Genomic DNA, 25,379 nt, shown 5'->3' with positions numbered 1-25,379 from the left:
AGCAAAGGTACTGAGAGCTTGGATACATACATGGAATTATGATGTAGTGGCCATTACAGAGACTTGGCTGGCACCAGGGCAGGAATGGATTCTCAATATTCCTGGATTTCAGTGCTTTAAAAGGGATAGAGAAGGCAGAAAAAGGGGAGGAGGGATGGCATTACTGGTCAGGGATACTATTACAGCTACAGAAAGGGTGGGTAATGTAGCAGGATCCTCATTTGAGTCAATATGGGTGGAAGTCAGGAACGGGAAGGGAGCAGTTACTCTATTGGGGGTATTCTATAGGCCCCCTGGTAGCAGCAGAGATACAGAGGAGCAGATTGGGAGGCAGATTTTGGAAAGGTGCAAAAATAACAGGGTTGTTATCATGGGTGACTTTAACTTCCCTAATATTGATTGGCACCTGATTAGTTCCAAGGGTTTAGATGGGGCAGAGTTTGTTAAGTGTGTCCAGGACGGATTCTTGTCATAGTATGTGGACTGGCTGACCAGGGGGATTGCCATACTAGATCTAGTGCTAGGTAATGAACCGGGTCAGGTCACAGATCTCTCAGTGGGTGAGCATCTGGGGGACAGTGACCACTGCTCCCTGGCCTTTAGCATTATCATGGAAAAGGATAGAATCAAAGAGGACAGGAAAATTTTTAATTGGGGAAAGGCAAATTATGAGGCTATAAGGCTAGAACCTGCGGGTGTGAATTGGGATGATGTTTTTGCAGGGAAATGTACTATGGACATGTGGTCGATGTTTAGAGATCTCTTGCGGGACGTTAGGGATAAATTTGTCCCGGTGAGGAAGATAAAGAATGGTAGAGTGAAGGAACCATGGGTGACAAGTGAGGTGGAAAATCTAGTCAGGAGGAAGAAGGCAGCATACATGAGGTTTAGGAAGCAAGGATCAGATGGGTCTATTGAGGAATATAGGGAAGCAAGAAAGGAGCATAAGAAGGGGCTGAGAAGAGCAAGAAGGGGGCATGAGAAGGCCTTGGCAAGTAGGGTAAAGGAAAGCCCCAAGGCATTCTTCAATTATGTGAAGAAAAAAAGGATGACAGGAGTGAAGGTAGGACCGATTAGAGATAAAGGTGGGAAGATGTGCCTGGAGGCTGTGGAAGTGAGCGAGGTCCTCAATGAATACTTCTCTTCGGTATTCACCAATGAGAGGGAACTTGATGATGGTGAGGACAATATGAGTGAGGTTGATGTTCTGGAGCATGTTGATATTAGGGAGAGGAGATGTTGGAGTTGTTAAAATACATTAGGACAGATAAGTCCCCGGGGCCTGACGGAATATTCCCCAGGCTGCTCCACGAGGCGAGGGAAGAGACTGCTGAGCCTCTGGCTAGGATCTTTATGTCCTCGTTGTCCACGGGAATGGTACTGGAGGATTGGAGGGAGACGAATGTTGTCCCCTTGTTCAAAAAAGGTAGTAGGGATAGTCCGGGTAATTATAGACCAGTGAGCCTTACGTCTGTGGCGGGAAAGCTGTTGGAAAAGATTCTTAGAGATAGGATCTATAGGCATTTAGAGAATCATGGTCTGATCAGGGACAGTCAGCATGGCTTTGTGAAGGGCAGATCATGTCTAACAAGCCTGATAGAGTTCTTTGCGGAGGTGACCAGGCAGATAGATGAGGGTAGTGCAGTGGATGTGATCTACATGGATTTCAGTAAGGCATTTGACAAGGTTCTACATGGTAGGCTTATTCAGAAAGTTAGAAGGCATGGGATCCAGGGAAGTTTGGCCAGGTGGATTCAGAATTGGCTTGCCTGCAGAAGGCAGAGGGTGGTGGTGGAGGGAGTACATTCGGATTGGAGGATTGTGACTAGTGGTGTCCCACAAGGATCTGTTCTGGGACCTCTACTTTTCGTGATTTTTATTAACGACCTGGATGTGGGGGTAGAAGGGTGGGTTGGCAAGTTTGCAGACGACACAAAGGTTGGTGGTGTTGTAGATAGTGTAGAGGATTGTCAAAGATTGCAGAGAGACATTGATAGGATGCAGGAGTGGGCTGAGAAGTGGCAGATGGAGTTCAACCCAGAGAAGTGTGAGGTGGTACACTTTGGAAGGACAAACTCCAAGGCAGAGTACAAAGTAAATGGCAGGATACTTGGTAGTGTGGAGGAGCAGAGGGTTCTCGGGGTACACGTCCACAGATCCCTGAAAGTTGTCTCACAGGTGGATAAGGTAGTTAAGAAAGCTTATGGGGTGTTAGCTTTCATAAGTCGAGGGATAGAGTTTAAGAGTCGCGATGTAATAATGCAGCTCTATAAAACTCTGGTTAGGCCACACTTGGAGTACTGTGTCCAGTTCTGGTCACCTCACTATAGGAAGGATGTGGAAGCATTGGAAAGGGTACAGAGGAGATTTATCAGGATGCTGCCTGGTTTAGAAAGTATGCATTATGATCAGAGATTAAGGGAGCTAGGGCTTTACTCTTTGGAGAGAAGGAGGATGAGAGGAGACATGATAGAGGTGTACAAGATAATAAGAGGAATAGATAGAGTGGATAGCCAGCGCCTCTTCCTCAGGGCACCACTGCTCAATACAAGAGGACATGGCTTTAAGGTAAGGGGTGGGAAGTTCAAGGGGGATATTAGAGGAAGGTTTTTCACTCAGAGAGTGGTTGGTGCGTGAAATGCACTGCCTGAGTCAGTGGTGGAGGCAGATACACTAGTGAAGTTTAAGAGACTACTAGACAGGTATATGGAGGAATTTAAGGTGGGGGCTTATATGGGAGGCAAAACATTGTGGACCGAAGGGCCTGTACTGTGCTGTACTATTCTATGTTCTATGTTAAATCATCACTGGTGCAGCTAATTGGTTTTAGAAGTCACATAATAAGTTAAATGGAAATCACTGTGGGCAGTCAAGGTAATTCAATTGCTTGTCATAAAAATACACCTCTATCTGGGAGGTCTAACTACTGGTGAGTCAGTATCCTGGCAAAAACTACACTATGAAGAGCAAAAAAACACCCCAAGCAATGCCACGAAAAGGCTATTAAAAAGCAAATCAAGAACATTTCCAAATCACTGAATATCCCTTGGTGTACAGTTAAGTCAATCATCAAGAAATGGAAAGAATATGGCAGAGCTGTAGATCTGCCTAGAGCAGGCCGTCCTCAAAAACTGAGTGACCGTGCAAGAAGGGGACTAGTGAGGGACTACGCATACAATAACTGTTTGCCCAGCTGCTTCAACAGTCGCAGCTTTATGGGAGAGTGGCAAAGAGAAGGACACAGTTGAAAAAAACTCATAAGAAATCTCGGTTACAGTTTGTCTGAAGGCACGTAGGAATCTCTGAAGTCAGATGAAAGAATGACCTCTATAGTCTGATGAAACCAAAATTTAGCTTTTTGGCCATCAGACTAAACTGTATGTTTGGTGTAAGCCAAACACCGCTCTTCATCAAAACATACCATCCCTAAGCTGAGGCATACTGGTGGCTGCATCATGCTGAGGGGATGCTTCACTGTAGCAGTCCCTGGAAGGCTTGAGAAGCTAAGAAGGTAAAATAAATTCAGCAAAATACAGGGAAATTCTGGAGGAAAGCTTGATGCAGTCTGCAGGAGAACTGCGACTTGGGAGAAGCTTTGTTTTCCAGGAAGACAATGACCCCCAAGCATAAAGCCAAAGCTACACAGGAATAGCTTAAGAACAAAGTTAATGTAATATCCTAGAGTGGCCAAGTCAGAGTGCTGACCTCAGTCCAATTAAGAATTTGTAGTTGGACATGAAAAGGGCTGTTCACTCATGATCCCCATACAATCTGACAGAGCTTGAGCAGTTTTATAAAGAACAATGGGGAAAAATTCCAGATGTGCAAAGCTGATGGAGACCTATCCACACAGATTCAAGGTTATAATTGTTGCCAATTACTAGGTGCATCTACTAAATTCTGACTTGAAGGGTGTGAATACTTATGCAATCAATTATTGTGTGTTTTACATTTGTAATTAATTTAGACCAATTTGTAGGGATCTGTTCTCACTGTGACATGGAGTCTTTTTCTATTGATCAGTGTCAGAAAGACAAACCCACTGTGATTCAAAGCTGTAAAACAAAAAAAAAACATGAAAACTTCCGGGGGGGGGGGGGGGGAGGCGGGGAATACTCTTTATAGGCACTGTATATTGAGACTAACAATTTTACATATTTTTAGAGCAAGTACTAATGCCAAGTTAACTAGGATCAGGTTTTCCTGCTCAGACAGGCTTTAAAAATCTCTTGCACAATTTAAAAAAGAACAAAGAGATAAATTCTTCCTTCAGCTACTACTATTTATGGGACTCTTGCATACAATGTGGATGCTACAGTTATCATATACCAAGTAATAATGTACACATCCATAATTGCAATTACACATCAACCACAATCATCTGTAAGGCAACATGGAATCTTCTGATATTTCATGTATGGGATAGCATGCAAAGTCCTTTTCAGTCAGTGCAACAGTCACTCATTGAGTTTGATGCCACGAAGCCTTCACTGGAAACCTGGTGATAAAGTTTAGATTAACCTCTACACATTTCTATCTCATATTTACTGTGATGTCATTGAATCTACAACATTGCAGTCATAGGAGTAATGTGGCATGGTCCACAGAGACTACAGCCTCCTTGCCTGCTTATTCCCAGTTGCCAGCATTCAGTTCATAACTCTCCAAGCTATCTCCCTCCATGTACTTACCTAAATACATCTTAAATGATGCAATTTTACGGGCCTTGACCACTTTCTCTGGTAGTTCATCCCAGGTACTCATTATCCACCATGTAAAGAAACTTCTCAATTCTCTTTTAAATCTCTCCCCTCTTGTAGATGTGCCCTCTAGTTTTGAACTCCCCAACTCTAGGAAAAGACTGTGGCCATCCACCTTATCCACACCCATCTTGATTTTATAAACCTCTGTGAGGTCATCCATTATTCTCCTGCATTCCAGGGAATACAGATCCAGCGTGTTCAACCTCTCTCTAATCTCAGGCAGGATCCTATTAATTCTCTTCTGCACCCTCTCCAGCTTGAAAATGTCTTACCTAATACCAGGGTGACCAAAACTGTACATAATACTACATGTTATCACACACAAAATGCTGGAGTAACCCAGTAGGTCAAGCAGCATCTATGAAAATGAATAAACAGTCAACATTTCAGGCCGAGATCCTTCTTAGGGATTCTTCTTCAGGACACGTACTCCACGTGTACTCTCACCAACCCGACTGCAACTTGATCTTGGTCCGTCATTCTCATTAAGTGCAAATTATCTACATACCTTTCTCTCTTTGCCAGTGTCTGGGGGAGGACTTTCCAGGTTAATTAGCTTCTTCAAGTCATCTTCAATTGTTGACTTTGATGACCTCTGAGGAGACCTCAAGTCTCGAACTGAAGCCCTGAGTCTCGTCTGTGTAATTTCACAAGCATCACTGTGATGGCGCCTAATAAAGAGAATAAGTAATCAGCCACAATCCTCAGTTAAAATATTTACAATAAAGTATAGCGTTTATGATCAGTTTCATGCAGGCATCCATACATAGAAAGAGAACATCTGCTGGAATGTATTATTCAATGCATGTTAATTTCTCTAACAGATAGGCTGTAAGAGAGGCTAAAGTTGTGACTGAGCTGCAGATTTATCCCTTATGAGCTTAATGCAGGAGAAACTTGAGTAATTGCTGCATTATGCGTTCTGGATCTTAATTCAGTCAAAAAAAAGTCTTAAATGTTTCTTTCTGTTGGATATGCCAATTACACAATATTTGCTATTAGCAACAACAACATGCACGCCTATTCATGATATGGCTGAAGCACATAAAAACTAAGGGTTTTTCCCTTCCATTTTCATACTCAATCTGTGTCTAACTTTGGTTTCAGCAAAGCATGAGATTCATCATTCAAACTGCTCTATGAGAACAACCCTAGAAGCTCATTTTAAGCGACACTGTAGCAGGGCACCCACAGGATTAGTTGCCGTGTCACTTCTACACTGTAATGCAATCTTATACTCCATCACTAAATAAAATCAGACGGGGAGGCAAACCTGACAGTCAAAACATCCCTAACCATTCCCCAACAAACATGCTGGGTTAAGATTGCCAGCAATCTTGTCACAGATTTATTTATGTGAATTATATTGCTTCAGCATTGAAAGGAGGGGAGAGAGAACTATTAAGGTATACATAAAATATTAACAACAAATAAAGTAATTCTGTGCACAACTTCAGGATACTTCAGGATAAATTAAAACCAGGGGGAAAATCTGTTCAAAATAGCTAATATCAAGCAGTTCATACTCAGGTAGGGTTGACTGTAAAATCCTTGAATATTGATTGACGAAATAGGCCCTTTCGGCCCTTTGAGCCACACCTCCCAGCATTCCCCTGATTTAACCCTTGCCTAACCACGGGACAATTTACAATGACCAATTAACCTACCAACTGGTACGTCTTTGGACTGTGGGAAGAAACCGATGTGGTCATAAGGAGAACATACAAACTGCTTACAGGCAGCATTGGGAAATGAACCTGGGTCACTATTACTGTAAAGCACTGTACTAACCACTATGCCGCCCATGTTAGTCATCTGGATTTAGTGACAGAGATATGTGATATGCCTTGAATCAACATGTGAATAACAAGCTAATGGCTCTCAATGCTTTGCATCACTGACCTTTTTTAACTTCATGTCGAAGTCTGCTGTAAATTAATCCATGGTGATTGATTTTCAAAACTGCATGTTTCATGCAAACAGCAGAATAGTACATGAACTATATTAGCCTTAGACCTCCCTTTAACATGCAATCGCTATATTCCTTTGATGGTTAGCTCTACAAGAAATGACCATGGCTAGTTTGGAGAAGATTTTGATTCTTTGTTCCTTTGGGGATACTGTCTCATTCGTGAACTAATACAAGAACTTAGTACACACCATTGGTCAACTTGGTTAACAGGCCCAGAGTAGTGGAAGTCAGCTCCCCAAGTGTGATTTTACTTTATAGAACAAGAAACAATGTGTAGCACAGGAATTCCCAACCTGGGGTCCACAGAAACCTCGGTTAATGGTAGGGGTCCATGGCATAAAAAAGGTTGGGAACCTGTGGTGTAGCAGCACTGTACAACAATAGAACAACAGTAGGACTGGAAGATGCAGTGGTATCAGTTTAAATGTTGATTCTTGTTAATTTGGGACTAAGATGCATGGGGAAAGCAAGTTGTGGTTGGGACTGGTATGCAGAAATATTTAGTGTTGTTTTAAAAAAAAGAGTAAAGGATTTCTTAGTCCTTTTTCAATGGAAACAGATTTCAAACATAGGTTAGGCTTTTCACATATGTATATTTCACTGACTTCACTTTGTGGTTAGGAACTGCCCAGCAGGAAATAAAAGGGCACCCTATTTCTCAGGAGAGAAATTTGTACTAAACTATTAAGGGGAATTTTGAGTAAAAGGAGAAACAGCTGAAGTGTTGTTCCTTCAACATCAGGAAAAGGGAAAAATAAATCTTTGAGGTTATCCGTATCTTACACCACAGTTTTTTTTTCGGTTCATGCCAAAGTCTGTAAATAGACAATTCCTCACAGGAAAATCAGGAATAAATAGCTTCTGTGGATTAAATGGTTTGCAGTACTGGATTTAGACATTTAAAATAGAGGAATATAGCAAGTTATAAGATATGTTAAGTCCTTTAATTATTCTGAAATTGGATGCCCATAATTCACATGGTAAGAGGCACATAGCTTGGGTAAATAGCTGCTAAAGAGTTTAGCTGCAGGTTATCTTTGAGACCATTCATTCACATATGATGGGTTTGGTGTTGACACCATTGGGACCAGAAAAGTAAGTAGTGCTGTTTATTGCCCAGAGTACAACCATTTAAATCATCAGTTAATAGCATATTTTGCAGTTAATTATGTTGTTCACTGCAAACTATATGCCAAGCTAATCATATCTGCTGTCCACTCAGTAGGAGCTTAAGCCTTGAAATGTCAGGATTATGAGTAGGGAGTCCTGAATCCCATAGCCAGTATGGTTTTTCTCAACTAACCCTTCAATCCCCTTGATATCCTGTTCACTTCAATCAAGTCATACTTCTATCTTCTAAATTTCAGGAAACATCACCCCAGGTTCCATAAATTGCCCATTATTTAACCCAAGTATATTTCCAGTAAAATCATGTTTTATTCCCTTCCTAAGAAATGGTACGAGAACTACTCACAGAATTCTGTCCAGGGATTTGAGTATCTGCATTACAACGTCTAACTCTTTTTTATTCAGACCTCTAAGTATAAGCCCAATATTTAATTAACAAGATATTTTAATGATGTATAAGGATGCATAAATATCTTTGGATCACCATTTAGAAAGCACTATAATTTGTTTTCTGGATCATAGTGGAGGATTTCCCATTTATTGGATTGAAGTTTCAACTGTTCACTTAGTCAATGAATGTCTCTTTGTAAATTTGTGTTTTTCTACACTGTATGCCATGCTGCATCGCCTTGTAATATGATAAACTTGGACAATTACCTCCCTATCCTGATATCCAAGTAATAAATAACAAATAGTGAAACTTAATAAGAATTCCTAAAGGATACCATTAGTCATATTTTGTCAACTTAAGTATCTGCAATCAGGTCAGAGCTTCACGGCAGTTTATTCTGAGCACCTTTATTAAATTCCTTCTAGAGTTCCATAAAAATAATGTCTTTAGATTAATCACCTCCAGCAGAAATTTAATTGGATTTAAGAAACATGAGCTATCTTTTGCCAATTAATTTGTTTTTACTGAGCAGGTGGAAATATTCAAGATGCTCGTTTACTATACTCATCGACTCTGACAACCTGTGGCAACAAACACGGGGTTGAGTCACCTATAATTCATTGCTAACCCTCAGCCAATCCCATGAAAGGTGAGGAAAAACAAATAGTTTGTTAATTGAGAAAATCTCAGGAGATTATTTTTATCAGATCATTTGCTGAGTTTTCTTAAGTCCTTGGAATTAAAGTGAATGTGTTTTCTTTACTTGTGCTAACCTGTTTCACTTTGTTCCAAGCTCTGCCTTGGGAAGACATTGTAACGTGGAAAGAGAAAAAATATGCAAGGATGTTCTAAAAACTTGAAGAAAGTGCAAAGTTCTCATCAGTTGGTACCTCTTGTCTATGACTGCTCTGAGTTGAGGAGCATTCAGGGTTTCATCAACAACCTCAGATCCATGTCTTGGGAATGCAAAGAGCCCTGCTAAAGGAGCACTACCCACCCACTCGCTCTCCCACTCCCACCATGAGGCACTCTTACTCAACAGTAAGGGATAATTAGCTTCATCAGTTACCTCAGAACCTACAGAACTGGAGTGGAACAGACTCATCCTTAACTATGGGGCCAACTAAATAGGCAACACTAATTTTAGTGACTCAGTATTAGTTTCCTTAAGGGGTTCATATGATTCTTTTCCAGCACCAAGTAATTATTTATCATTTTAATATTTCTGTACTTACTACATTATTTTCAGTTATAAAGGGACCTACATTGCTCCTTCCTTTTACCAAGTGTAAATTTAGAAGTTAATTTGCGCTGAACTTGTAGTCCTCCTTTCAAATTTCTATTTACAATTCTTGTCCATTTTGCTGATTTATAAATTTCTCCCATTTGCCAGGATCTGTGCCAGTCTTTATATTTTTGTGTGGGTTTCACTTTAAGATTTATCTTTTTGCTCTCCCATCATCCATGGCTTGCTTCTTTGGCAATTAATTTCTTTTTCCCTCAAGCATATAAACATTCTGTATCACATTACATTCAGCTTTGAGTACCTCCCATGGCCATTTTAATAATGAACAGGCTTTTTCTTGTTGATTATAAACAGTTTATTTCATTTTGTTAAAGTCAGCTTTAGAAATTGTTTTACTTCCCTTTCTGTCATACACTAGGAACTAGAATATGGCAGATTCATAGATTTTAGGTTTACAGCTGAACATCTATGGGTGATTGCTTCAGTCACTGGGTGGTGTGGGGTTGAGGTAGTATTGCACAGAGAATGCATCACAGTTGGGCTCTGTGCTGAAACACCACTTTATTTCTGGTGTGCTAGATGAGAGGTAGGATAGCATTGGTCATGTACCCTGAAATTGGTCACGTACCCTGAAATTGGTCATGTACCCCGAAGGTATATGTGTTTGGAAACTTATACAGGGCTTTGGTGCTTAAAATAACTGCATCACCACCCATACTCAACTACCTTGTTATCTTTCATTGGAGGATGAAATGCTATTTAAGTTCTCTGCCCTTGTACACATGGCATCAATTGCATTTCTTCCAGATTAAAGATGCTGCTTAATTCCAGCACATTCTGGCTTTTAAGATTTCCCAACTGGGGGAGAAGATAATGGATGGGAAATTGTGGGATAATGTAGGAACCCTTAAGAAATCTTCCAATGTCTTTCCACTCCTGCAAGTGTGTAAAATTACATATATATGCCTTCTAAATAGAGTTAAGATATATGACTACTTGGGGAAGGAGAGCAACGATTGGGATTTACAAAGTTTAGGCAGCTGCTGTGTGCTTCAGAGTCAAGTAATCAGACTTCACAGAACATAACCAACAATACTGTTATTCCTAGCTCCAGGTGATTGTAAACCAGGTCACTGCAAATCTTTCCAAAACACTGATGACAACTGATGGGGTGGACTGGCTCATTAGTACAAACTGGGATTCTTTCATTCAGCACTAGGTAAAGCTGCAAGCAACAACTGGATTAGGAAGGTGGTCTGACTAGATGGAAAAGTGTAAAATTTTGCAATGCTTACAAATTGGTAAATTGTACAGTTTCCACTGGCAAACATCAAGCCCTTAAGCCTCAAGGCTTTGAAACTCAGTAACTAGTTCATTACATAATGGACATTCAAAACAGGCACAAAGTTTCTTACCCGCCTGCTCTAAGGTCTTTTCAACTTGTTGAATCAGTTTTGTCCAAGTTCTATGCCCTTATTAAATGCAGTTTTAAGTTCTACCTTTCCGGATACCTGTAATAAGCTCAATCATTATTGTTGGTTCTTGAACCGATCAGCAAAATCCTAATCACCACTACAGGTTAGCAGCAATATGATTACTCTGAGCACTAAAGTGGACATGTTTCATTTTAAATGTGTCCTTTTTTTTTGTAAAAATAGTGTATGATTTACGTTTAGTTTATGTTTTTCTTGTGAATGCTGCTTATACGATGCTATGTACCCGTAATGCTGCTGCAAGAGAGTTTTTCATTGCACCTATGCATACATTTACTTGTGCCTATGACAATAAACTCAACCTTTATATTGTAGGGCAGCACACTGGTACACATAATAGAGCCACATTACCTCACAACATTAGAGACCTGGGTTCATTCCCAGTCCTCGGTGCTGTCCATGGGCTTGCATGCTCTATGTTGAGTTTATTGGTTTCCTCTGAGGGTGCTGGTCTCCTCTACGTTTCAAAGTTGTGTGAATAAGGAAGTTAACTAGGCTCTGTATTTGCCCTAGCTTGTAGGTGAGGAGCAGGATCTGGGAGGGGAAGTTGATTGGAATTTGTGGGAGTTGCAGTTATGCAAGAGTTCAAGACAACTGCCCTGCAAGGATACCGGAGGCAGCTGTAGTCAACTGAAAGCAAGTGAGACTGCAGGAGCCACTTCTGCTTATTGCAGACAAGATAGGTGACGATGACTGTGGCAGTGTCTAATCAACCCAGACAAGTGAGGCCTCTGAAGTGAGACCATTTCCAGAAAGGCTGAGCAATGAAAAACAAAGCTTCCCTTTACACAGGATCTAGGGGAGCCAGAGAAAGACAAGACAGGAATATAATGGAAAGATATGAAACACCCAACAACTAAGGGACAATTGCTTTACTAACGTCAAAGTATCATCAGTTGTCAGTTTGTAGTTTCTATTGACTTTTAATATCTCCATTGTGAATGGCGATTTGGATTTTGCAAGTAAGGAATTCAAACATAGAGTTTACCAAATGGTCAATATTTGAAACTGATAGCCAATTCTGTATAAAAATCACAACTTTCTGTCCTGGCTTCAAAACAGTGTACTGACAGGAGCTATGCTGTTCTCCTTATGCACAAGTAAAAGAAAGTATGGTTCAGCAGTAAATATGTGTGTGTTCTGTGTCCAGTTATTGGCTACAGCAGTTACTTGGAGGTTCCACCAAAATGTCTAACTTTGTTATACAGGAGAAAGGAATTCAGCCCCTGTAGCTGATCAGTCCCAAATCCTCAGCTGCTCTTATCTGAGCAAGGAACTGAGACTGCTGTGGAATTGCAAACTTCCTCCTGTGTGGAGTAGAGTAGTCAAAGTACAATACCTCAGTTGTCGAAGCGAAGTAGGAAAGCTGCAGCGTGAAGAAAAAGGGAAAAGCCATGTTTCGGGTAGGATCCCACATGAATACGTTAAAAATGGGGTTCCCTCTGTGGTCTGGTTTGGTTCCCACAGGAGTTCCATAAGTGTGTGGTTAAAAAAAAAGGAATTTCGAAATGTGTTTGTCTGTATGTATATGTGTGCATAATGTGAAAGTCCCTTGTTCCGTACCTCTTAAGCAACTCTGGCAGGGTGCATGTTTGTGTATTATGGACCAGGAAACATTAAGTATGTTGAGAAATATACTGTACTGTATGGGTGGAATGGACTACTTGAGCGGTTGCAGATGTGTTGTTCGTGAAAGGAAAACGTAAGAAATCTGTAGGGTAGCCTGTGTTTGTTCAATCTAGATGTAAAAAAGCTGAGAATGTGAATCAAAGTTACATGAAGAAACGACACAGAAAGAACAGACAAGGTATAACAGTGTTGACCTCAGTGATTAAAAAAAGAATCTACTGGCACCAGAGTCTGAGAATGAACTATATGCTGTACCCCACCTTCCCAGGCAATGTTTCAACAAGGCACACACCTCAAGTACTCGTTGAAGAATGTCAGCACTACAGGAGACAGAAGGCAGAGGGGTGCAGAGAGGATGAGTGATATGTTGATTTAAATGAACCCTGAGCTGCTGTAGTAGAAGTTCTAACAAAATTTTTCCCTCGCATTGTAGATTGGCATAAAAATAAAGTGTTGGACAGGAGACAATGATGTTAATTAATATGTTGAACACACGTGTAAATATTTTCAAACGTATTCCGGATTCACTCTAGTTTGGCACGGACTAGAAGGGCCGAGATGGTCTGTTTCCGTGCTGTAATTGTTATATGGTTATAAGAGGGGACACCCATCTTAATACATGTTATTGTAAGTAAGTTGCAACCTAGGTAAAGGAAAACATATACTGTTACTTGTGTGAGTTGAGAGAGTTAAGCAAAATTGTGAGTGTTTTACAATATCGCCAAAAACAATTACAACATCAAAGGATTAAAGCTAAGGGGAATGGAGGCAGTACTTGAGTAACACTTCCTGGGTTGCTCCACTATAGCCTCTGGGAAATATTGTACATTGCTTTATAAGTATTGTGACAGCTGTCCTATACAATTTGAATGTCATTTTAACTTGTAGCTTTGTTTTATATTTAACTAAATTGACAGCGACCAAATTTTGGTTAATCATTACCAGATTAATTTCTGCTTAAAATTTCACTGTAGACTTTGGTTTAACATTACCTGCTTTCTACACATATGGCTCATGTGACCCACTTGTGACTGATGCTATCTTTGTTTCGAACAGCGTAGATATATTTTAGATAATGTCATTCTAAATGTATGATTTTTATAGTTCTTTGATTCATGTCAATAAACATGAAAATGGGACTGTGGGCATGGAAGGAGTAGAATGCAGTGATGTCCGCAAGGGGTATGTTTATGCCTGTGGACTACTTGGCTGCTGGGCTCAAAGTGCCTCAGTGCAAACCCAATTTTGACAACAGTTACTACCTCCACCATCACCAACACTTTTCCCTGTTTTTTAATTACCTACTGCAATTGCTGTTATTAACTATGTGGCTCATACTAACAGGAAGGATGAGATAACTAGAGAGAACAAACAGGCCGACTCTGTTGCTAAAACAGCGAGAGCAGATCTTTATGGCTTCGTAGTGTGATCAGGCTGCCAACACTTTCCAAATTCTTTTATGAACTAATACAATTAAAGCGTGATGCATCGGTAGATGAAAAAGGTTTTATGAACTCAAGCCTACTATGTGTGAGGCTATAAAGGATGATAGGTATAATTGAAAGTGAGAGATTCTCGACCATAGCGAGAAAAGTAGCAGCAACTGTATGATTTGCCAGAGACATAATCCGGAAAGACACTGCCAGTATCTGCCACTGCTGGGCCCTTGCATCTCCAAATGGATTGTATGCAATTACCTAAATGTATGCATTCTGATTAAGCACTTGTGATTGTGTTTGAATAGAATAGAATAGTAGTACAGCACAGTACAGACCCTTCGGCCCACACTGTTGTGCCAACCCTCAAATCCTGCCTCCCATATAAGCCCCTCCACCTTAAACTCCACTATATACCTGTCTAGTAGTCTCTTAAATTTCACTAGTGTATTTGCCTCCACCACTGACTCTGGCAGTGCATTCCACGCACCAACCACTCTCTGAGTTAAAAAACCTTCCTCTAATATCCCCCTTGAACTTCCCACCCCTTACCTTAAAGCCATGTCCTCTTGTATTGAGCAGTGGTGCCCTGGGGAAGAGGCGCTGGCTATCCACTCTATCTATTCATCTTCATATCTTGTATACCTCTATCATGTCTCCTCTCATCCTCCTTCTCTCCAAAGAGTAAAGCCCTAGCTCCCTTAATCTCTGATCATAATCCATACTCTCTAAACCAGACAGCATCCTAGTAAATCTCCTCTGTACCCTTTCCAATGCTTCCACATCCTTCCTATAGTAAGGTGACCAGAACTGGACACAGTACTCCAAGTGTGGCCTAACCAGAGTTTTATAGAGCTGCATCATTACCTCGTGACTCTTAAACTCTATCCCTCGACTTAAGAAAGCTAACACCCCATAAGCTTCCTTAAATTTGCTAACACCATGGGTAAAAACTGTCCAACATAGAGAAATGATGCTGTAACAGTTGCCTGTTTTTTTTTAATTATGAGAGTTTATTCCTAGGTTTGCAGTCCCTGAGAAAAATTTCAAGTGATAACAGTGCCCACTTTACTGGTATTGACAAAAGACTTGCAATGTAAACATCACTTAACCTGCCCTTACCACCCTCAATCTTATGGGGCAGCTAAAAAGCAGAAAGGGGCCCTGAAATGCAGGTTAGCTACATGGCGTGACATGACCAAGCGGAAGTGGCCAGAGGTGCTTCCACTGGTTCTCGTGACAAGGCACTGTGCTCTGAATAGTGTAACAGGCCTCTCTCCACATGAGATAGTTTTGGACTTGTCAGCTGTCCCTCTCTTTTTAATCAAATAGATGAACATCCATAGTATGAGTGGAAGCATGCTGCAGAATCATAGAGCACTAACACAAGTATTAAAGGTTCCCATCTACAGGTTCCTGAAGCTGAGAAGATCGTACTAGCTGCAGAGTGCCACACCAACCAGCCAGGAAACTGGGCACTGGTGAGAGCCTACTGGAGCCTTGCTAGGAAGGTCCATTCCATTCCAAGTGTTGCTGACCACATATTCTGCCTTAAAGTTTCAAGAAAAGCCAACATGGATAACATGCCTCTCACTTTAAGTCAGCTGTGCCACTGGACCAGGGAACAGGTGGCCAGAAGAACATTGATGATAAGGGTTAATGGACTGAATTCATGATCTTCACCTTAAGCATTCACTTATTCTCCTAAACACTAAATAATCTGCAGATGCTGTTGTCAAAGGAACATTCACAATGCGCCGGAGGAACTCAGCAGGTCAGTCAGCATCAGTTGAAAAGATTAGTCGACGTTTCGGGACAAAACCCTTCGTCAGAACTGAAGGAAGAACTTTGGGGAGGGTTTGAAGAATGCTGGTAGTTGAAAAAAAAACAGTAATTTTAAAGACAAAGGAGTGGGGGAGGGGAAGCAGGGAGGTGATTGGCAGGAGAACAATGCGAAGTAGTAGAAGGAGGCGGAACTATGAGGGAGGTGATGTGAAATAGGGATAGAGGAAGGGAGGGGGAGGGAATTACTGGAAGTTTGAGAATTCTATGTTCATACCAAGGGGCTGGAGACTACCTAGACTGTATATGAGGTGTTGCTCCTCCAACCTGAGTTTATTCTCCTTGTACACAAGTAAAATAAAGTATGATTGAGCAGTAAATGTCCGCACGTTCTGAGTCCAGTTATTGGCGAGGACAAATTCAGGGAAGGATGAATGTAGGGATAGTGTAAATGAGTGGTTACTGGTTAGTGCTGAAAGGCTTTTACTTGTGAAATGTATGTCTATGACATTATGACTCCACCAATTAGGAAAGCTGGCCATCATGCTGCTCATGTAGGAATTGTTAAACCATTTACAGATACAGGAGAAACTAGTATCCAGTTATTTTTATATTTTATGGGCTCATAGGCAGAATAAGGTGCCCGAATCCCTTTCAACAAAAGATTTGTTAGCATCTATGATACTATTGATTTATTTCATACTTCCTGGATATGCAGATCTTTAAAACTCATTGTTTATCTTTAAGCAACCATGCTTTGAACAAAAATCCAGATACTTCCTGACCAGATGAGCATTTCAACATTGTTTTTATTCCAGATTCCCAATCCCATGTGCATAAATAAGTGTTTCCTGATGTCACTCTGGAATGGCTCAATAATTTTAAAGGTTAAGACCCCATGTTCTCCATTCCCCAACCACCAGAGAAAAGCAACACTCAATGCCCCTTTCTGAAATCCTTTAATATCTTAAAAAAACTCTCATCTCAGCCTTTGATCTCCTATACCACGGGGAATACAAGCCTAGTCCAATCCACTCTACTCATTTTAACTCATTCAGCCCTGTCACTGCTTCACTCAATCTGTTCTTCAGTATCGCCTCCCTGTTGTGCACCTTGTCTGCTCTCACCTTAATCTCATGTAACACAAAATCTCCACACTTCTTGGATAAAAGAAAACAGTACATTTTCACTTACTTATCAATTTCATTTGGAATTCTCTTCTTGGTTTTACTAATTTCTCTACTTGGATTCAACATTTCGACATTCCATGGTTTCTGATCTCACCAGTTTCTCATTCTAAGGAGCCATTTCTCATTCACTATTCTGTTTGATGCTGTTACCCTCCATTGCCCTTAGAAACAAAAATCAACCTTGAAAATACTCAATGACTAAGCATCCACAACTTGGAGTTCAGAAAATTTTAAAGATTTATAACCTTCAGCTTAGCATTTTTCAAGCACTAAGCCCTCAATTCCGTCCAATTCTACAATTTTCTAATCTTTTAAAAATCATGTTTTTTTTTCTTTTTTGCACACCCAGGGGACGTTTCAAAGAAAATGTATGTGAGGATGATAAATTTCAACTTAGACAGCCTTGAAAGCCAGTGAGCACACTTACAAACTTACACAATCAGAAACCAAACCACGTGGCTTACAGACAGTTGACGATAACTATTTTGTGAATGGATATTGACCAGTCCGATCACATACTTGCTAAAAGGGATGCTCCTTTCTCCATTCAAGCAGAGCAAAACACAAAAGCAGTTCAAGCTGAGACCCTTCATCAAGACTGAATCCTGGCAAAGGGTCTCAGCCCAAAATGTCGACTGTTTATTTCCCTCCATAAATGGACTTACTAAATTATTCCAGCATTTTATGTCTGCTGCTCTAGATCTCCAGAATGTGCAGAATCAAAGGTTCAAAGGTCCAATTTAATGTCAGAGAAATGTATACAATATACATCCTGAAATGCCTTTTCTTTGCATTTCTAGGGGTTTTGATTTTTAACGTATAGTTTATAATTAGCTAAAGTAGCTCTATAGTGAAAGCATACACCTACATAATTTTAAAGAATACCCACACTTTGAAAATGTTTGAGCAACAGCAACACATGGAACAAATGCCTAAAATCTTATGAGGTTGTCTATATCAATCTTCACGTGAATGGCAGCACTAATGCCTTGTAACATTCATGCTTGTCCTATTTACAGTATTTCACTATATATAAAATGGGAAACTTAATGGGAGAGACAGCAGGAAATAAGCAGTGCCTCTCCCCTCAAAACTTATAAAAGGAAAACTAAAATCAAAATTTGAGACAAGGTTTTGGACCTCAGTACTGCTTAATCATTCTTAGGGGTACTTAGGTAATTTGAGTCTAAATTAGGGCGGCATTCCAAGTAAACAAGTCAAAACCAAATAAATGATGAGGATACATTATTTGTGTTTAAAGACCATTCACATTCCTTGAGCTTTTTGCAAATTTGTTTAAAAGTCTATCTGCAGTACAGGTTAAAAACTTGCATCTCTTTAAGATTACTAAAGCTAAAGGCTATGCTGATTGCGATGAACAGTTTTATTAAATTGCATCCTTTGAATGATGAACTGACTGAGTAGTCTTTTTTTCTTGAGGGTATTCTATAGCTGCACAGCTCAATTCACAAAGCACTCGATTTCCATGTGGATATCAGAACATAATTTCTGCAGCAAATGTTTCTCCTGCTTCAGCTAACACCATTCCATTTCCAAGTTAGCCTGCAGGGTATCAAAGTACTGAGTGCCATTTTATCCAGACTACCATTAGTTCCTGCAGTTCTCTGTGACAGAGCAACATAGTCTCAAGACTAAGCTTCAGTACATAATTGAACTATTCCCCTGCCATCTACTGATGTTCATCATGCTTCAGCTTGTTGATAACATGTACTTAAAACCTGTGGTAATCCATCTGAATAACAATGAACGTTTTTTTGTGCTAATTTGAGCATTATACTGATGGTAATGTTGTCCTATTTTGGATATGCATAATGCATCACACTGCACAACTAATGCGGGTCAAAACCTGGATCAGGTGACAAATTACGTTCACTCTAAAAACAAACAATGGAAATCTGAAAATTTACTCAGTAAGTTAACGAGCATTGACAGAGAGGGAAAGTATGCTGGAAATCAGATTGTTATGGACTATACAGCACATAGTACACCTATGTCCTTTTACCCTTCAGTGCTTCCCAAGGCCCTTGCATTTATGGTGCATGCCCTTCCCTAATTTGACCTCCCAAAATTAGCTCATGCTTTTCAGAGTTAAACTCTATCTGCTTTTGCTCTGCCCAATTTGCCAGTTATCGACATCACTCTGTAGATTATCCTTCTCACCATCACCACCAGCTCCAATTTTCGCATCTTCTGCTTATTCACTAATCATACCTACAAGATTTACATCCAAATCGTAAATTTTTGTAATGAACAGCAAGGAACTCAGCAGATATTTGTGGTGACACACACAAAATGCTGGAGGAACTCAGCAGCCCTGGCAGCATCTACGGAAAAGAGAACAGTTAACGTTTCAGGCCGAGAACTTTCAGCTGGACTGGCGAAAAAAAGACGAGGAGTAGAATTAAAAAGTGGGGGGAGGGGAGGGAGAAACACAAGGTGATAGGTGAAACTGAGAGGGGGGTGAAGTAAAGAGCTGGGAAGTAGATTGGTGAAAGAGATACTTGATTGGAAAAGGGGGAATCTAATAGGAGAGGACAGAAGGTCATGGAAGGGGGGGCGGGTGGAGAGGAGCACCAGATATGGAAGGGGGGGCGGGTGGAGAGGAGCACCAGATGGAGGCTATGGGCAGGCAAGGAGATAAAGAGAGAGATAAAGAGAAATAAAGAGAGAGAGAGAGAGAGAGAGAGAGAGAGAGAGAGAGAGAGAGAGAGAGAGAGAGAGAAAGAGAGAGAGATAGAGAGAGAGAGATAGAGAGAGAGAGAGAGACAGAGAGAGAGAGAGAGACACGGAGAGAGATAGAGAGAGAGGAAGATAGAGAGATAGAGATAGAGGTAGATAGAGAGATAGAGAGAGAGAAGGGGATGGGGAATGGTGAAGGAGTGGTACAATATTAGTCACAATCTTTGAATCACAAAATCTGGAATATTCTGCCCATGGGGATATTCGAGGCAGAGACCCACACAAAATAGTTACCTATTAATCTGAAAAGGCACACCAAGATCAATGGTGACTAGAGATGGCTTGGCCAGTATGCCCAGATCCCAAAAAATGAGGTCATGTAACTCTGGTTGCTGAAGGCATGAAATCAATCTGATAAAACCAAATATTTCTTCATCAATGAGTGGAATATTTGAAAGCACATTTCCTGAGTTGCAGGATGTCAACTGCTATTGGATTGGTATATTAGAGGTTATGGTTGAGATAGGTGGAGAGATGCTGTCAATAGATTCTTATCATACCGTTGTGATTTCAGCAGAACAATCAACACCAAGACATCAAGCAGTGCTTCAGAAAGGCATCTATTATCAAGAACCAACCCTCCCCACTCCCCCCATCACCCAGGACATGCCCTCTTCTCATTGTTATTGTCAGGAAGGAGGTACAGAAGCATGAAAGCACATACTCAGAGATTCAGGAAAAGCTTCTTACCCTGTGCCATCTGATATCTAAATGAACACTGAACCTATGAACACTACCTCACTTTTTAAAAATTACTTTTGCTTCTGCACGACTATTTTAAATTTAACTATTTAACATACATATATACTTACTGTAATTCATTTAAGTTTCTATATTTATCATGTATTGCATTGTACTGATGCCATTAAATTAATGAATTTCACGACATGTGCCAGTGATATTAAACCTGATTTTGATTCTGACCCTGTTGGTTTGAAAGTACCCACTGACGAGTGTTTTAGAATCACAAGGTTGTACTTGTCAGGCAAGACTATAAAATGTTCACATACGCAAGTTGTGATTGGAAATGCCTGTTTGAATTTCCAGAGTGGCATGATTCAATCCGTAAACAATCATAACTGCATTCAAATCTTGAGGGCGTAGGGGCTGGGGAACACATTGACTTCTACACACAACACTGGAAAAAAAAGTGTCACTCTGCGTTGAAACTCATAGGCCATTATTCTCCCTCAGTCTCCTCTCTTGGGAATTGAGGGTTACCAGAGAAGTCAGCATCAAATTACCCTTGACCCCAGGCTGCTGGTGACCCTAGCCAGTTGCGGTCCTTGTTGAAATTTTCCCACTGTGCTTAGTGAAAAAAGGACGATTGATTTACAAAGCAGATTGGCGTTTCACTTGCAATCGCAGTGCTGCTAATGAACTGACACTTCCCCATGGAAAACAGAAAATGCTGGAAGCAGCAGGTCTTCAATCTGAATTTTTCTATAGATGCTGTCTGACCTGCTGCATGTCTCCAGCACCTTCTGCTTTTACTTCAGATTTTGAGCAGCTGCAACTTTTCAGATTTTCATTTTCTTTTGCCCTAGTACCCTAGTTACAATTCAGTGTACGTCAAATGCCTTCATGCCATTCACAATTTACACAACAAAGCCCATGCTCGATTACGTATATATACTGCAATTGACATGACAAAATCACATGCGTGGCTAATGAAAAGCAACCGTGGCTCAAACAACAAACCAAGCTTGTTCTTTGAATGTATGTCGTGAACACTCAACTACCTGACATTCCACCAGACATTAAGGGCTGCAGGATATTTCCTTTTGAGAAAAAGAGTAAATATAAATAATTTATGTACAAGTTTCTGTATTTAACAATTAAATAGAGTCATGATCGTCACCTACTGTAGCCATGCATGCATTGTGATAAAGATGGAATTCATTAACTGGAATGAGGTACATTACATAAGGAATAACATGTGGCAGATTTTCTCAAAACTCAATAAAATATACAGCAGTCAACAGGTCAACTGCAAACATGAAAATTGTCTGGGCTGTCTATTACATGGGTTTTACAATACTGTCTTCTATTGTCACTATCAAAAACACTGTAGGTGCAGGGAGCCCGCATGACAGTTCCCATCAACCTGTGCTAATTTCCTCTTTTGTCGCAGGGTCACTAACAGTGACAACACAGCAGGAAATCTAAATAGAAAGGAATAGTCAAGAAACAAGTATCTTTGTCCTTTCTCGTGCACTTGACACATATAAAGGAATTCAAATACTTATGCCACTGGAAATCTATTTGCAAGCATCTATTGGATGTCAGCTTATAGTTTGACGGTATGATTCAGCCAATAATGGCAACGTGACTGAAGATCGATCCTGTTTTTGTAACAAGTTTAAGCTGCACTTGCTATCAGTTTTCTTTGTAATATCAGAGCAGACTTAGCTGACTATTTAACATATGGGTTCTTAAATGATCTTTACAGTACTCTATTATAAAGGAATTTGCTATTCTTCTTCTCACCTACCCTCATGTTAGTTATCAGTACTGAACTAAAGATGCCCTGGTAAGAGCAACTCCTCTAACATTATCTTGCACCCCAAGTACAGCTTCACAACTATCTTCCTTTTGTCATAGATATCTGAAGGCACCAGGGCTAAAAGCAAAATTCAGATATTACTTTAAGCTTTAATGTGAAAGAAAAGCAGGGCACTAAAAAAAAGTTTAATTATACCTGAAAACACAAATTCTTCACTGAAAAACAAATCAATATTTGCACTTCAACAAAACCTCTGATCAGTTCTTCATAATGTTGTACTCATATGCAAGTAACAATGCATAGATGAATAGGGGGAATTACAGATTTTCTTGTATGGATGAGCCTATTTTTCCTAAAACACATCCCAATTCTGCATTTATATATGTCATATACCCTCTAAGAAATTGATCTGATTCCCTTTTCAGCATTCCTGTTTCTCATTATCATGAAGCCTAAATCAGATTTCAAACAGAAAACAACTTCCCTTGCTAACATTCTGTTGGTGCTATTTGCTATCAATCTTTCAATTACACACCTATATGGAGCAGTTTTCTGAATTGTTGACTGAGTTATTTAGTTTGATTATAGCAGTAATTGATACACATCTTCGGTCACAGTTGTACCTTCACGTACATGGGTAGCAAGTGATTTGTACTTGTCTCAGTACACACACGTCATGCCCAGACACCCTCACCTGAACCACTCTCTCTGCTTCGGAGGGGCAATATATGACCCAGCAAACTCTGCTGAAATAAGTGTGGGCACAGAGATTCAAGAATTGCTTGATTTGTGGTCCATACATAAGTATTTAAACTGCTGACAGAGAATGGATTACAGAACACTTCAGAGAATCAGAGAAAAACTTAGCATCTTACTTTCTTGAATCCACAAATCCAACAGAGTTAATGGTAGTCCCTTCTGGCTTTTTCCAGCCTATTAAATATTTGCTGGTGGCTCCTTGGCGAGGATAAAATGTTCTGGGCCCAGATGTGGAGGATGAATGGTGTGACGCCTGGGGTGAAGGAGTTGGCTGAGTCTCATCGTGGGGTGAACTCCTACTGTGTGTAAAGACCACTGGACTAATGGAATGCCTTGAACTCAGAGTACTGGAAAATAAATAAATTCCCCATTACAAGGAGTATGCATTTTGAGAATGAAGAACTTCCATCTCACAAGTTGGCCATTACATGGATCCACTGTTTTAGTCAAAATATCACTTTTAGTCTGCATATTTTCCCCTCTTAAAATAAATTATTGATGTTATTAAATTACTCAGTGATCTGAATTGTCTAAGAACAGATTGCTCACTTTGCTCATTTGCAGTGGAAAAATTTGCAGTGTGCAAACATGGATGACAACTGTTGACAGCAGGCAAGGAGTGGTCTTCACCTTTTAAAGAGGTGGGATTTGTTATCCTCAGCTGCATATTAACACCTTGAGTGAATGTGGTCAAACGTTGTATGTCATTAATAAGGATTCTGTTTGTTCATCAAAGACCTCGGATATAAGAATATAATGGACATTTTTACCACACCAGGATGACTAATAATTCTAGCCAAGGGGAAAAGAGCATTGAGTCATCAAAAGCAGGAATTGAAGAGGGATATGAGTTTAAAGAAAAAGTTCCAGAGTTTGAGACAATGTGAATTAAGGCATGCAAAGAAAGGGAGATTTTTTTTGAGGAATAGAGCCATGATGATATAAACCTGTCAAATAAAGGACCGGAACCACTTTAGACTGGTAAAGACAAAAGGGTGACAGGTAAATGGCAATCAATCAGCACAAAATATGTACATAATCTTCCTTTGTGAACTGTTCCAACCAGAATTAACCTGCAAGTTATTAATCAAATTGTAACATATTAAGTGGCAAAATGAATGACTTCAGGCAAATGAGCCAAATTACACATTCTCAACACATATCAATTATACTGACATGCTGAACACAACATGCTTTCACAAAATATATAATGATTTTCATGTAAATTATATACACATTAAGATTCGTACTCTGAACAATTACGTATTTCTAACACAGTATCTGTTGTTACGATGTGTGGTGATTCTCATGCATTACCAGGCGAAGGGAGTGATGGAAATACAACCAAAAGGGAAGCCAATATTGGAAGAAGATTTACCTACTCATTTCCAGCTACATTACTGCCATGACATTGCAGAAGTGGTTATCCTCGATTACTCTCTCATAGATCTATCCATGAAAACTTAGACACATGCTCACACTTTGGAAAAGGTTAGAACAGGCACTTTACCTTCTGCCAAATGCACCTTTTTTTTGTAAGTGTTTCTTGTGGCTGAAGGGAGAGGAGAATGCCAGCCTTGACGGGCTGTCACCAAGACTATTAGTGTAGGTGGGAAACTGGGACAAACTCAGAAGAAACACAAATGACACATAATCACAAATTAATTACCTGGACTGAGAGGAGGTATCACTGAGGCTATACGCTCTGCTTTCTTGAGCTGATGCACTTGAAACACTATGGACCAACCCTCCGTAACATCTGCTTTGACTTTCTGTGCTTAGTGCCGGTGAGAGTGCGCCCCTCCTCTCATAACTGTGGGAGCCTCGATCTCCTAATCTGCTGCAGTGCATGCCATTGTCATTTGGACCAGGCCAAGGAGAAGCCGTTTTCTCTTTTGTTGGTGCAGACCTCAAAGAATTTGTTGGAGCAGCTGGGGTTCCTGCGGACAGCATGCTGCCATGGCATGGCCCGTAAGAGGTTGTATCAATGCCACTGTCTGCAGATGTACCCTGAATGTAGTTATAACCATTTAGTTCAGATTCCGTCCGGTCCCCTGTGTCATACCATTTCTCATCACTGTGAGCGCTTGAAGCATTGCTGGAAAGTGTGTTGCTGCTTGAATGGCTTGAATATTGAGCTTCAGACTGGAAAGTGGAGAAGGAAATAGTGTCATTGGTCAAGACTCTAAACTATTTAATAACTACAGTTTATTTAACATAATGCACAGTTCAAAACATATCATCTAAAAGATGATCTGTAACTGAATTCTTAAAAACAAGACTTCAGGTCAGTTAAGAATCTCATACCTGTCTATCAACCTGAA

General features: G+C 40.3%; 1 protein-coding gene across 12 annotated transcripts in view; it reads right to left on the bottom strand.

The window, feature by feature from the left end:
- sipa1l1 (signal-induced proliferation-associated 1 like 1) overlaps positions 1–25,379 on the bottom strand; it is a 444,836-nt gene that overhangs the window by 19,089 nt on the left and 400,368 nt on the right. For 10 of the 12 annotated variants that reach the window (XM_063052303.1, XM_063052359.1, XM_063052321.1 and 7 more), the window contains 4 exons: positions 24,725–25,200; positions 23,172–23,402; positions 21,533–21,571; positions 5,272–5,434 (listed from right to left, as the gene is read on the bottom strand). In XM_063052303.1, the coding sequence (XP_062908373.1) occupies positions 5,272–5,434; positions 21,533–21,571; positions 23,172–23,402; positions 24,725–25,200 (909 nt within the window). The remainder of the gene's footprint in view (positions 1–5,271; positions 5,435–21,532; positions 21,572–23,171; positions 23,403–24,724; positions 25,201–25,379) is intronic. The other 2 variants (XM_063052386.1, XM_063052396.1) reach the window with 2 other exon arrangements.

The sequence above is a fragment of the Mobula hypostoma genome, chromosome 1 (genome assembly GCF_963921235.1).
Source record: "Mobula hypostoma chromosome 1, sMobHyp1.1, whole genome shotgun sequence".
Classification (NCBI taxonomy): Eukaryota; Metazoa; Chordata; class Chondrichthyes; order Myliobatiformes; family Myliobatidae; genus Mobula; species Mobula hypostoma.
The sequence above is the reverse complement of the archived record's forward strand: the minus strand, read 5'-3'. Positions and strand labels throughout refer to the sequence as shown.